Genomic DNA, 14,437 nt, shown 5'->3' with positions numbered 1-14,437 from the left:
CCCATCTGCCTTTAGAACGGGTAGGATTGGAGTGTTCCAAGGTGAGGAGGTCGGGTAAATGACACCTGCGGCTAATAAGCCATTCACAGTGTCCTCAATGCCAGGCGTGCTTCTGTTTTTATAGGATATTGTGGGATAAACACTGGGTCTGTCATGTCAATTTGAAAGGTGACTGGGGCTGTCTGAACGAGACCCACATCTGCCTGATGATTGACCCACATGTGGGGAGGCAGATCCGTAAGGGCAACCTCTGCCTCTTGGTCATTAGAATCTTCCGCCCCATGATGTCGTTGGAGGACCACAGCTATCTCACAGCTAATTTTAATAAATCTTAATTTAGGATGGCTCGTGGAGGTCCACAAATCTCTGAGTTCCAGTGACACCCAATCTTTGATTGTATTGGCTTCAGCAACCATAGGTCCCAAGGCCTTAGCCTGTCTTCCCATCGCTACGGCTAGTGTGATGTGTGGTGCTGAATCAGGGCCCATCTTGTAATGTTGGAGTTGTTCTGGTGTAAGATGCACTGGTGCGGCCACACCCTGCGGTCCCAGGACGATGCCAGATACAGACACCACCCAATGCTGCCCATCCAGACTAGAGTTGAACCATTCTTGATATGTCAGGTCATTATCTTTATCATAAAAAAGCGTCACATGTGGGGGGTCTGGAGGTGGCGAACAGGCCCAAAACTCCCTGATGAGGGGGCCCCCACGTGCGAAACGCAGCCATGAGCGGGTTGTCGACAGGTCCCGTAAGAAGTCCCCAATAAATGTCAGCAGTGAGGAGGTCCCCGGGGTTTTCTGTGCCCAGCCACAGAAGAGTCTGAGTGTGTGCAGCCTTGTCGGAGCAGTGGAAGGATTCGCCATTGCGGAAGGTGATGACGGTCCCCCCGCCTTGAGCAATGTCAATGTTGCAGCCCAAAAGTGTGAAAATGTCTCGCCCCAGAAGGTTAACAGGACAATCAGGACCATAGAGAAATGTGTGGCTGAAAGATTGTGCCCCTATTCGAACATCCAATGGGGCAGTTCGTTGCATGTACAGGCGTCGGCCTTCCACTCCCCTTACTGGCACCTGCTCCGATGACAATGGTGAATCAGTTCCATGTTGCAGTGCAGACCATGTTGCACCCATGTCCACTAGAAACAGTTTTTCAACACCATCCACCATCAGAGGAAGGAGGGGCTCGGCCAGGTTCCCTCCAGTGCCAGCTGGGCCCCTCTACGGGTACATTCCTCGTCCTTGAGGCAGGCCCCATCTGGGCTCGCCCCCGTTTTGAGTCTCTTGGACCCCTCTTCCGGGACCTCTCCGAGCCCTGCAGTCCCTCGCCCAGTGTCCGAACCTACCGCAGTTGCCACACCTGTCACCCGGGCGTGGGCCCCTCCGCACACCCCATCGTCCCCCACGGTTCTGTCCCCATTGATTAATTGAGGGTGTGGCCTGATGTGTCAAGGCCGCCATTGGCGAGGCCTGAGCTCCTCCTGAGTTCTTTTTGCTTGTTTGTTTAGCCTGTTCTAGCTGAATGTGTACCAAAGTGTTAGCTGCTGCTTGTTGTGATTGTGCTTGTTGGTGTATTTTCTCCCAGTGTTTCTGTAGCAGGGTGACCAGACACTGTGACCACTGGGACCATGGTGATCTAGCCATTAAAGGATTATCTAAAAGTTTTTCTTTTACTGGTGGTGGAACATTATTCAATAGTTTATCTTTAAGCATCACCATCGCGGGAGTATTATCAACTGGGGGCTCCCCCGTCATCTGTACCCATTTCTGGCGAGCCTCGTGTAGCCAAGTCTCTGGACTCACAGAACCATCATCCTTCAAGCGATGGGAAAAATCTTCGATAGCCGCCACGCTAATTGGGAAGTGTAATCTCAGTGCATCACAGAAAGCGCCGATGTGGTCTGCAAATGGTGTAGTGTCTGGTGCTCTGTTTCCCCCCTGTACTGCGGTGCCTGCCAGCTGCTCCACCCCGGCCAGCTTTTGTAATCCAACACATGCAGCTACAACCATGCGGACATCCCCCAGTGCTAAGGGCACGCCCATTGTCAGTGCCTTGAAGGCTGCTATCCACGGTGCCGCTCCGCCTTGACTGGCCACCAGGGGGTACTGTCCTCCCACAGCTTCCTCCACTCGTGACCTGGTTACAGGTCCACCTCCCTGGGTGGGAGGGGCTGGAGATTCTGATTGACTGGTGGCCCCGCCCTGTGGGGGTTTCCCCACATGTGTTGGGGCCACCTGCTGTGGAGGTGGCTCCCAGTTGAGCGTCAGCCCGTCACATGCCTCCACTCCGCCTCCAGTGCCTTCTTCCTCATCCTCACTCTCTTCCTCATCCTTACGTCTACGCCTGCCTTTCTTCCGTGCCTTAGCTCCACCCTCGTCTCGGGCCTTCACCAACATGTTCTCAATTCTCACTATCCGACGGTTCGTGTCGTCCGATACACTCTTCTGGCTTTTTTGTTCCTCTATCATGCTCCGCTGCACAGCCAACCATCCATCGCCCTGTCCGCCCTCCTGCGTCGGGCGCGGTACGAACGGGTTAACTGAAGACAAAGTCGCCGGCTGTTCTAACTCTCCCACTGTCAGTTTAGACATTGCCTTTTCTACCTCTGGCGCTCTGCTGCCTCCAACTGCACCTGCCTCCAACTGCAGCTCTCCTCCGGCCACAACTATATTTCCTCCTGTCAACACCGGGTACATTGCTTGGCCTCCTTCACCATGACTCGGAGGTGCGCTGAGCATATTCTTTTCCTCTTTCCCTGCGCTCATACTCTGCTGATCTTGATCCTCCATCTCATCAACCGCAGCCGCTCGTGCAGCCAGACAAGCATCACGTAGGTGTTGTGCCATGCATTTCATTTCATCTGCGACTCTCATTCTCTCTTTTAAGTTACGCTTGTCCCACACACTCGCACTCTTCAACTCCGCGTCACATTTATCCCTCTCCTGTTTATTTCCAGTGACAATCCCCAACAGTGTCTGTAAACTTTTTTTGCCATCGTCTAGCCCTAAGAATCTGTCTCCGTACCTGTCACGAAACATTTTTTGTCTTCTTATCACCTCCTCTCTTTCACCAGCAGTTGTTTTGGCCAAATGTCGTTTAAACAGTTTATCCAGCCAACTGTCGCGGGGCCCCTCGCCCCCAGTGTTCTGTGCCTCAGCCATAATTCAGACCGCTCCTCCAGAACCAAGAGAAACGTCTACAAATTCGGACCAATCTGTCCAAAACCCAGGACCAACGTCCTCCAAATCCAGACCAAGCTGTCCAGAACCAAATTCGGACCAATCTGTCCGTAACCAGGACCAATCTGTGGTTACTTCTCGGTCAAAACGGCCAAACGCCTCTCTTTACTCGTTTATTTTAAAAAATTCAACGATCAACACGGTTCACTTGACATCATTCAGCACTTTCGATTTAACAGGCAGTGCTCACCTCTTCAGTCAGGCCTTTTCCGGATGATGCCAAGGACCGCTCGATCTGGGCCTTCGACGTGCGCGCCCGTCCTACTCTCCTCTGGAGCAGATCACGTCGCGGTCACCAAATTGACGTCGAAATCTTCAGAAGTGTACTCAGACAGGCGCACGAACCAAGTTCACCACAAATTGAGACCAGAAGCCAACGTTGCTTCTCAGCCCTGTACAGGGGGGCTCCACTCCGTCCCAGACACGTCTGCTGATCGCGCTGTCCCGGAGAGAGTCCCCCCCCCACCAGAGTTGGTTCTTTTATTAAACTCAGCACAAGACACAGTAAAAGGCGTTTCCATGGTTACATAGTTTACATCAGCTCAGTCACGTTGCACATATTTTGGCTATATCGAAGCGGCCCTCAGCCTGCGCACAGGTGCACAGCCTTGAGAGCCCGAACCCAAACAGATATCACACATTGTCATTCTGTTCTCTTCACAAACAAGCTCACATAAAGTTTCCCAGTTTACCCCAGTTGATCCTTCTCACATTATCCATGAAACTACTCTACTTTCATTAAAATAGCTATAGCATAAAAGGCAATTCGTGATATTTTACAACATGGGACAGAGGACAAACAGAGTGGTTACACTGGGACAGAGAGGACAGACAGAGTGGTTATAGTGGGACAGAGAGGACAAAGAGACTGGTTATAGTGGGACAGAGAGGACAAAGAGACTGGTTATAGTGGGACAGAGAGGACAGACAGACTGGTTATAGTGGGACAGAGAGGACAAAGAGACTGGTTATAGTGGGACAGAGAGGACAAACAGACTGGTTACACTGGGACAGAGAGGACAGACAGACTGGTTATAGTGGGACAGAGAGGACAAAGAGACTGGTTATAGTGGGACAGAGAGGACAAACAGACTGGTTACACTGGGACAGAGAGGACAGACAGACTGGTTATAGTGGGACAGAGAGGACAAAGAGACTGGTTATAGTGGGACAGAGAGGACAGACAGACTGGTTATAGTGGGACAGAGAGGACAGACAGACTGGTTACACTGGGACAGAGAGGACAGACAGACTGGTTACACTGGGACAGAGAGGACAAACAGACTGGTTACACTGGGACAGAGAGGACAGACAGACTGGTTACACTGGGACAGAGAGGACAGACAGACTGGTTACAGTGGGACAGTCACTCATTATCGGACTCACCATGTGTCCAGCAGCCTTTTTGACGGATCACCTGGTCCCCTTGGACGGTGCCACACCAGTATGTGGCTGTGGGGCTCCACTGGGCTGCTGGGAGCTGCCAGACTGCTGTGGCAGAGTAAGGGCCCGTCTCTGAGAGGGCCCACATGGCCCTGGTGTCTGACGGTTTCAGCAAGGTGTCATCGACCCACCACAGGACGTCCTGATGAGCTGACTTCAGCCCCGTGATGATGCAGACCAGAACCTGTGGAACCTCTGGGCTCTGCTCCAGCAGGACAGATGAGAACAGCTGGATGTGGACCGATGCAGCAGAACCTGCACGTGACAACAGGCACCAATGACCACAACGGTCCTTCAACCAGTCGTCCATGTGTGCACAGGTGCATCACAGAAAGGGCTGGGAAATGTCCGTATGCTCAGAGAGAAAAGACACAGACCAGCATCTGGAGTCCCCCTCTGATGGTGGAGATGTTCAGCTTCACCCACCAGCAGCAGAGTTCCTCTGCTGAAGACCACCGAGGGGGGGGCAGAAGACGGTGGAGCCCAAACACAGCAGCAGGCGCTACAACATGGAGACACGGTCATGATCTTCATCAGCATCATCGTCACCTCCATCATCTGGAGCCTTACTGCAGCAGGTAGATGAAGACCAGAGGTGGGATCATCTCCAGAAGGGTTCCAGGATCAGTTCAGAGGTCTTCAGAGGTCTTCAGAGGTCTTCAGAGGTCTTCAGGAGCAGCTGCTGACTGGAGAATGTTGCAGACCTACCAGACCTGCGGAAGCTTTAATCCCAACGCACCTCAGAGGCTGGATGATACGACAGGAAACAGAAGGACAACTGTCTTCTGTCAGCTCACGCAAACAGGAAGCGCTGGTCCACACAGACGTTACAACCGTTTCCCACGTTGGACAAATCCGACAAACAAAAACACGAACGACCTAAAAGTGAGAAACAGCACTTGTGCAGCTGCAGAACAATCCCACACTAATAACATGGTAATAACAAAAACACTCCTTTAAACACACTTTATTATTCTGTTGTCAGTTATTGGTTCTCCGGCTGAAGCCGTTCACATCATCACATTTACAGACTGTTAGCCGACTGTTAGCCGACTGTTAGCTGACTGTTAGCTGACTGTTAGCCGACTGTTAGCTGACTGTTAGCCGACTGTTAGCTGACTGTTAGCCGACTGTTAGCCGACTGTTAGCCGACTCTTCTTCTCCTGCTCATGTTTCGGGGCCACGCTGCAGAAATAAACGCCAGAGTCGCTCCGCTGGGCCGCCTGCAGCACGAGAGAGCCGTCAGCCGTCATCCAGACTCTTTCCGGACCAAAACTAGGTCCAAACTTCAGATCTGAGCGGGACCTGGTGGACAGGACCAGCTCAGGACCCTGTCCTGACAGCATCCTGTACCAGCTCAGGGTCTTGCCGGCAGTGAGCAGCAGGGGGCACTGCAGAGTGACGTCCCCCCCAACTCTCACCTTCACAGTGGAGGCCTGTTCCTCTGCCCCCAGTCCTACAGGAAGTCAGATATGATACAGACTTCATCAAGGGAAAATTCCAAATGAAAAGACTTCATTTGTCTGCAGAAGATTAACCTTTTAAATTAAAATGTAAAGTGTCAAATGTAATTTCAATGCTCATTTGACCATAAATCAGTTAATTAAGGAGAAGCAGCTGTTGTTTGTAAATTGAGTCATGTGATATTTTCAGAATAAAATTGAAGTTTCTTCAGTCAGCCAAAATACTACAACAAATGATGCAATAATGGAATAAACTGGAGACTGTGAACTCACCACTGAGCAACCGCAGCATCATGCACACAACCGCCAACTTCATCATCAACTGATGCAGGAAGTCGCAGTAAAACATGAGAGAGAGAGAGAGGGAGAGAGGGGGGGGGAGAGAGAGTGAGGGAGAGAGAGAGGGAGAGAGAGGGAGAGAGAGAGGGAGGGAGAGAGAGAGGGAGACAGATGGGATAGAAAGAGGGGGGAGGGAGAGAAAGATTGAAAAATACCTTTACATGTATTATTTACATTTATTTGCACATTTCAGAGGGAGTCATTAATGTCATCAGCATAAGCCGACACCACCAACTGGGACGCTGAGGAAGACCAGGTAACAAAATTCCTGACAGCCTAGCTCTTAAGTTGCTTAGAAGAGGCTCAATGGCCAATGAATATAACTGTCCACAAATAGGACATCCCTGTCTTGTTCCCCGTTGGACATTCACTGGACAGCTCAGCCCACCACTAACCTTCACCAAACAACAAGCATCCCTGTATAGCAGAGACAAGAGAGACAAAAAAAGGTCCCAAAAAACGTGATCGACCCTGTCGAAGGCCTTCTCCTGGTCTGAGGAAATCACCCCGGCATAAATGTTGTACAGTTTACAAAGGTCAAACAAGTCTCTCATTAAAAATAGGTTTTCCATAATTGACCTGTCCGGGACACAATATGACTGGTTTCTGTGGACGACCAAATCGAGGTAGTTCTTAAGCCTGTTGGTGAGCACCTTTGAAAGAAGTTCACAGACTGGCCAAAGGTTTCATCTCGGGAGCTGTTAACCTCTTCCAGGGTGTACAGGTCTCCCCTAGGTGACTGGGAGTCTGCTACAGACACACAGTCGGAGGCAGAGTCAGACTCCATCACCTCCTCCCCTCCCTCATCAACACTCTGCATCTCTACTGGCTGATCAGTGAGCTGCACATCAGCAGCCTGACCTTGGTCATCACTGACCCCCTCAGCTCCTGTCTGCACCTCCTCCTCTGCTGCTCCTGTTCCTGCCCAAACGTGGTTAACCAGTCACCAGCTGCTCTTTGCTCCTCTGGCTATTGCTGCACCTGTCCGCTAGGACCTCCTCCTGCATCGGGCCCAGAGGCCACTGCCACCTCGTCACCACCGCCGCTCGGCGAGGCAACGCAGCTCAACAAGACGCCGATGCGAGCGCCCTCATTAGTGAGTTTGTGAGGGTAGGCGAAACGCTTGTGTCCCACATCCCCACACTCAAAGCACCGCATGCTCCCAGAGCTAGCATAGACCATGTAGTGTCCCTCTCCATGTCTCACCCTGAAGGACACGTCTATCGTCTGTGACGGACAGGTGAGGAACATGAAGCACTGCCTCCTGAGCGAGAGCACATGCTTCAGTTTGTCACTCCTGCAGCCCAGACCCACGGTCCTCAGACCCACCGTCCTCAGACCCACGGTCCTCAGACCCACGGTCCTCAGACCATTCGCCATCTTACCAAAACGCTGCAGCTCCTGCTCCAGAGCCTCATTAGGGATAAACGGGGGAACACCTGAGACGGTGACCCGAGTAGAGGGAGCAACAAGCGGGGGCACCTGCAGGTACGCGCCATTCAGAGTCACCCCCCCTCGCCACCAACTCAGCCACCAGTCGCTCCTCTTTCACGAAACACCACTCCACTCCTCCACCAAACCACCCGACAACAACCACCCAGATGATAGTGCAGACACACCGCCAAGAAGGGGAAGTTAGTCGGGAAAAAACTCACAAACTCTCGGCAAACTCAGCACACTCTCCAGCAAACTGCCAGCATGCACTCAGAGACAAAGGGAGAGGGAGAGAGAGTCCCATGGGACCCTTTTTCTGTTGCTTAACTGTGTGTGGCATGAAGGGGAGTGGTCTAAGGGGGTGTGGCCTAAGGGTTAAAGCAGGTTAACGTCCGCAGGGTGACACAGCTGTCAAAGGAACTGGCTACTGAAAAATGCAGCTGTGAACCAATTACATCTCTCTCTCTATCTATCACACACACACACACACACACACACACACACACACACACACACACACACACACACACAAACAGAAACAGAAAAGGGAAAAGGGAAAAGGAGCGGGAGGAGAGGTGGGTGTGGATGTGTTGGGGTGTGGTGCTCTGAGCTGGGGGGCTGGTACCCCGTGAGTAGGCCCTCCCCCTGTTCCTGCTGTGACTGAAGGGAAAGTACAGCTCACTTCCACCTGACAAACTCAGAGGGAGATGGTCTACATGGCTCCTGTCGTCAAAAGCTCATCGCAGAAGGTGAAGAACGCCGTCCTGGTGCTGCTGGCGCTATGGTCCATCATCTCACTTGTTGTGATTGTTGTATGGGCCACCTCTCCGGACTGGAAAGGTTCAACCGCGTGTCGGGCGGAGCTGCTGGAAGTCACTGAGAAAATGGAGGCAGCCAAAGTGGTGTGGAACAAGAACAAGGTGGCGCTGGAGGACCTACTGAAGGCAGAGAGACAGCAGCGGGACAAGCAGAGGACTGAGATTTCACTGCTACTGGAACGCCTCAGCGCCACCAACAGCACGCTGGAGGAGTGTCAGCAGGAACAGGTGAGAACCTCTTCTTTGTCACTGCATAGACCACAAGGGCTACAGCTGAGTCCTGAAGCTTCACGTGTAACATTATCCAAAGCCACAGGGGTAACACATCCCTCACCACAAAGTGGGTGAAAAACAAATGACATGTGGTCATGTTGTTTTTTCCGCTGTTAGCATAAATGCTAACATGAAGGACCAACTCTAGAGGTCCAAAGTGGTATTAAAGGATTCATGTAACATGTAATGATGAGGACGAGGATGAGGATGGTGATGAGTTTGAATGTTCCTCACAGCTGAACTGTAAGGTTTGTTTATTAAAAACCAGCTGTTTGTCTCACATTTGAACGTTTTGATCCTTAGAGCTCAACGTTCATCTTCACTTTCATTTCCTCCAAACAAAAACTGAGAGTGTTCAGGCAACTGCCACACAGTCTCTAAGCCCCGCCCCTTTCCCCCAAGCGCCAGTGTCCTAACATGCCCTTTACAGTATCCGGCCCCGCCCACCTCACGCCCCACTCCGCCCCTCGCCCCGCCCCTCGCTCTTCATGAGCTGTTACCCTTTGGGACATGAATTTTCCATCTTCAACTGCTGCTTGTTTAAACTTTTTGTGTCCTGAGTCACTGGTCGGAAAACCTGCCTGTTGACTTGTGTTCCCCTCCTCCCAAGTGTGTGTTTGTGTCCTCACTTCCTGGTCTGACCTTTCAGAATAAATGAATCTCAACCAAAACCCCAAATCATCTGCAGATGTTTGGGTTAGGGCTGTTGATCATGTGATCAATTCTACATTGCTCAGAGATCAAAGCACCTGTGGTTAATCCACCTCAGCCTGCTGCATGCTGGGAACACATTTGAAGACAAGAATTTGGTAGTTCTGCTCTGGACCGTGAAAGTTCTGAAGCAGCTATGATATTTACAGGTTTTGTGTGAGCTGAAGTGTTTGTCACTTTCTTTTGAGGTCAGATGGGGGGGGGGGGTCAATCTGAGCCACCACTGTTGATTAACCTGACCTGTTTGCTTTTAATGCTGGTGCAAACTGGACCTTGTTCTTGTGAAGCAACGCTGCTGACCGCCACACCTCCACGCCAACAGGGTTTGTAACTTTCTCCATCTGCTTGTTTCAGGGCCTCCTGAACAGGAACATCACTGTTCTGCTGGAAATGCTGGAGGAGTCCCGTCAGGCGGAGGCCAACCTCACAGTGAAGCTCCGCCTGAAGGAAGGTAGGAAAAACTCCAGCGCAGCCATGAAAGGAGACGTTCTCCACATGCCACCACAGTGCTATTCTTAGCAAGATTTTCCTCTCTGTTGCCATGACAACTTGAGAGTCAGTGAATTCCGCAAAGAAGGTCCCAGAAAGTTTTATCCCAAATTAAAAATGGATCCAACTAAAGAAGGACAAAACCTTAAATGAGATCAGGGGATCATCCAACCAGGAGCAGAGGTGAGCCAGCACTCAGGTCCGGTAGTGTCCTCTGCTGGGTTTACTGTGTTCTGCTGTGTTCTATAGTTGCCATGGGAACTGTTGTTGTTAAGGGTGTGTCCAGGGAACAGCAGGTTTGGATTTTGGATCTGGTCTCTGTGCTCATATAAGGAAATGGTCTGTTATCAGAACTCTAGACCAGGTTCTGTGAGGTCTCTGCCAGAAAATGATGCTTTGAAGGCAGAGAAGCATTCAGAACCGATTTAGACTGTCGCTCAAACTTTGAGATACTGGAGCAAAACATTTTTCCTGATTCACCATCTGAGCGGGAGCGATTCTGCAACATTCACCAGGGCCTCATCAAACAGGAGCTGAAGGTTATCAGCAGCCGCTTTCACACAATCTCAGGAATCTGCCACTTCCCTCCGCTGTTCTCAGCAGGAAGTCGTCTTGGCTCAGGTCCCCGAGACACAGCCTCACCCACGGAGAGTGGTCCGAGTGTGCAGGTCTCGCTGTATGGAGCCAAATCAGCCCAACGTTTTTATTTTTCACCTTCATCTGCTCTGGGGTCTGTGTGTGCTCACCTCCGACCACAGCAGCCACAGCTGACCGATGGCGTTTTCTGCTTTCTTGTCCTGTCTTCAGAAACTGTGGAGGCTCTGCAGGAGAACGTGACCCAGCTCCTCCACCAGACGGACTCCTGCCTCAGCCTGAAGGTGGCGGCAGAGAGTCAGATGATGGCAGCTCAGAGTCAGAACAAAGCCTGCGAGTCCAGTCAGCAGTTCCTGCAGAAACAGCTGTGAGTCTGTCTGTCTGTCTGTCTGTCTGTCTGTCTGTCTGTCTGTCTGCCTGCCTGCCTGCCTGTCTGTCTGTCTGTCTGCCTGTTGAAGACTGTTGATGATCGTTGACTGTTGATGACTGTAGACGACTGTTGATGATCGTTGGTGACTGTTGATGACTGTTGATGACTGTTGACGACTGTTGATGATCGTTGGTGACTGTTGATGACTGTTGATGACTGTTGATGATTGTTGATGACTGTTGGGGACTGCTGATGACTGTTGATGACTGTTGATGATTGTTGGTGACTGTTGGGGACTGTTGATGACTGTTGATGACTGTTGGGGACTGTTGATGACTGTTGATGACTGTTGATGACTGTTGGGGACTGTTGATGACTGTCGATGACTGTTGATGATTGTTGATGACTGTTGATGATTGTTGATGACTGTTGATGATCGTTGATTGTTGATGATTGTTGATGACTGTTGATGATCATTCATTGTTGATGATTGTTAATGATTGTTGATGACTGTTGATGGCTGGAGATGACTGTAGATGGCTGTTGATGGCTGTTGATGGCTGTTGATGGCTGTTGATGACTGATGATGACTGTTGATGACTGTTGATGACTGTTGATGACTGTAGATGACTGTTGATGGCTGTTGATGGCTGTTGATGACTGTTGATGGCTGTTGATGACTGTAGATGACTGTTGATGGCTGTTGATGGCTGATGATGACTGTTGATGGCTGTTGATGACTGTTGATGACTGTAGATGACTGTAGATGACTGTTGATGGCTGTTGATGGCTGTTGGTGACTGTTGATGGCTGTTGATGACTGTTGATGGCTGTTGATGGCTGTTGATGGCTGTAGATGGCTGTAGATGGCTGTTGATGGCTGTTGATGGCTGTTGATGGCTGTTGATGGCTGTAGATGACTGTTGATGGCTGTAGATGGCTGTAGATGGCTGTAGATGACTGTTGATGGCTGTTGATGGCTGTAGATGGCTGTAGATGACTGTTGATGGCTGTTGATGGCTGTAGATGGCTGTAGATGACTGTTGATGGCTGTTGATGGCTGTTGATGGCTGTTGATGGCTGTAGATGGCTGTTGATGGCTGTAGATGGCTGTAGATGGCTGTTGATGGCTGTAGATGGCTGTAGATGGCTGTAGATGGCTGTTGATGGCTGTAGATGGCTGTTGATGGCTGTAGATGGCTGTAGATGGCTGTTGATGGCTGTAGATGGCTGTAGATGGCTGTAGATGACTGTTGATGGCTGTTGATGGCTGTAGATGACTGTTGATGGCTGTTGATGGCTGTTGATGGCTGTTGATGACTGTTGATGGCTGTTGATGGCTGTTGATGGCTGTTGATGACTGTTGATGGCTGTTGATGGCTGTAGATGACTGTTGATGGCTGTTGATGGCTGTTGATGGCTGTTGATGGCTGTTGATGGCTGTTGATGGCTGTTGATGGCTGTTGATGGCTGTTGATGACTGTTGATGGCTGTTGATGACTGTTGATGGCTGTTGATGACTGTTGATGGCTGTTGATGGCTGTTGATGGCTGTTGATGGCTGTTGATGACTGTTGATGGCTGTTGATGGCTGTTGATGGCTGTTGATGACTGTTGATGGCTGTTGATGGCTGTTGATGGCTGTTGATGGCTGTTGATGGCTGTTGATGGCTGTAGATGACTGTTGATGGCTGTTGATGGCTGTTGATGGCTGTTGATGGCTGTAGATGACTGTTGATGGCTGTTGATGGCTGTTGATGACTGTTGATGGCTGTTGATGGCTGTAGATGGCTGTAGATGGCTGTAGATGACTGTTGATGGCTGTTGATGGCTGTAGATGACTGTTGATGGCTGTTGATGGCTGTTGATGGCTGTTGATGACTGTTGATGGCTGTTGATGGCTGTTGATGGCTGTTGATGGCTGTTGATGACTGTTGATGGCTGTTGATGGCTGTTGATGGCTGTTGATGGCTGTTGATGGCTGTTGATGGCTGCCACTGCTGGTGTCTTGGCTCCGTTAACCTGTTGTTGCTTTTCTTCACAGTCAGAAGTGTAAAGACACGTCAGACTCTTCAGGACAACAGTGTCAAAGCCGCAGCGACACCACCACCTCACCGTCCAACGTGGGCAGTGCTGCTGCGCCTCTGCTGGTTCCTCTGCTGCTCACCTGTGCTGTGCTGCATCTCTTCACCTGTGAGCTCACCTTGTGCACCTGAAGCAACGGTTCTGCTTGAACCTTTGATCCAGTTCCTTTTTTCTAATCTGCTTCCAACTTTCGTCTGCAGGAAGAAACACGTCTGCTGCAGAGAGACGTCACAGCTACTGACCTTCACAGCATTTGATCAGTTTCTCCATTGATCATTACGTTACAATTGTTGTTTTGATTGACTTGTTTAAGCCTGTCCTTTATTGATCAGCTCACCATCTGATCAACGTCAACATCACATGTTCTCTGTTTGTGATGCCATCGGATCATGTGACTTCTTAAGGAACATCCCAGAATTATCTGGGCTCATTGTTATCAATCAGCATGATCGATTTGGTTGATGATGAAAATGTCTGGACCAGCTGATGAGAATAAACGTGCTCTTTTTGTTTGGATGGATTTTATTGATGTTTTTTCCAGAGTGCAACAGAAAATTAGGACATTAATCAGCTGATTTACAGCAGAATGATGGAATAAATCAGTTTACATTTATGTTGTCGGGGTAAAAATGATACTTTTAATGAGTTCATTTGTGTTTGGACCATGGAAGAAGGTGTCTGTGGTGGTGGAGCAGATGTCAGATGTCCTCACTCGGAGCTCTGGGCCTAATCTGGTGCCTCCATCCACCACATTAATGCAAAAGCAGAGTTGAGCCGACTCTACTTTTGAGGGAACGTTTCCACCTGTTACTGGGAACGACCCGAAAGCCTCCTGATTCACAGGTGTAGGACGTGACAGGACGGGGGCTCCTCCTGAACCCACAGGGACTTTTTATCTCTTCTCACTTGGTTGAAAGGTAAAAGTAAGTTACTAATGTTGGTTGTTCTGCCTAACAGCTCCAAAGGTTCTGCACTTTGTTCAGATCTTTACCTCCAGTCGGAACCGTCCAGACGATCTTAGACGCAACTGATTGATTCCAAATTCAATAGAATCAAAACTCGAATATTCAGCTGGTTTTAGTACTGATGTGAGTTTCTGATGAACAATAGAAATATGTTGAGGAACGTTGGCGTTCGGCTCAATAGTTGTCTAGAACTTTCCCCTTTCTTGTCCCGCCCAGT

At 50.2% G+C, this 14,437-nt stretch overlaps 1 protein-coding gene across 1 annotated transcript; it reads left to right on the top strand.

Moving 5' to 3' along the window:
- The first annotated feature begins 8,490 nt into the window (after positions 1 to 8,490).
- On the top strand, positions 8,491 to 13,775 carry LOC105418668 (uncharacterized). Its single transcript, XM_029828042.1, has 5 exons — positions 8,491 to 8,962; positions 10,073 to 10,169; positions 11,015 to 11,168; positions 13,215 to 13,363; positions 13,456 to 13,775. Coding segments are annotated over exons 1-5 (741 nt in total). The 5' UTR covers positions 8,491 to 8,623; the 3' UTR covers positions 13,458 to 13,775.
- Positions 13,776 to 14,437: the final 662 nt, after the last annotated feature.

The sequence above is a fragment of the Takifugu rubripes genome, chromosome 20 (assembly GCF_901000725.2).
Source record: "Takifugu rubripes chromosome 20, fTakRub1.2, whole genome shotgun sequence".
In the NCBI taxonomy this organism is placed as follows: domain Eukaryota; kingdom Metazoa; phylum Chordata; class Actinopteri; order Tetraodontiformes; family Tetraodontidae; genus Takifugu; species Takifugu rubripes.
Note: the sequence above shows the minus strand (reverse complement) of the source record. Positions and strands in the feature narration are given on the sequence as shown.

What these genes read in the sequence shown, in the direction of transcription:
- LOC105418668 (XM_029828042.1), top strand. Translation starts at nt 8,624, where the DNA reads ATGGTCTACATGGCTCCTGTCGTCAAAAGCTCATCGCAGAAGGTGAAG. An exon ending in AGGAGTGTCAGCAGGAACAG is followed by an intron (nt 8,963 to 10,072) that starts GTGAGAACCTCT and finishes TGCTTGTTTCAG; the next exon opens with GGCCTCCTGAACAGGAACAT. An exon ending in GAAGCTCCGCCTGAAGGAAG is followed by an intron (nt 10,170 to 11,014) that starts GTAGGAAAAACT and finishes TCCTGTCTTCAG; the next exon opens with AAACTGTGGAGGCTCTGCAG.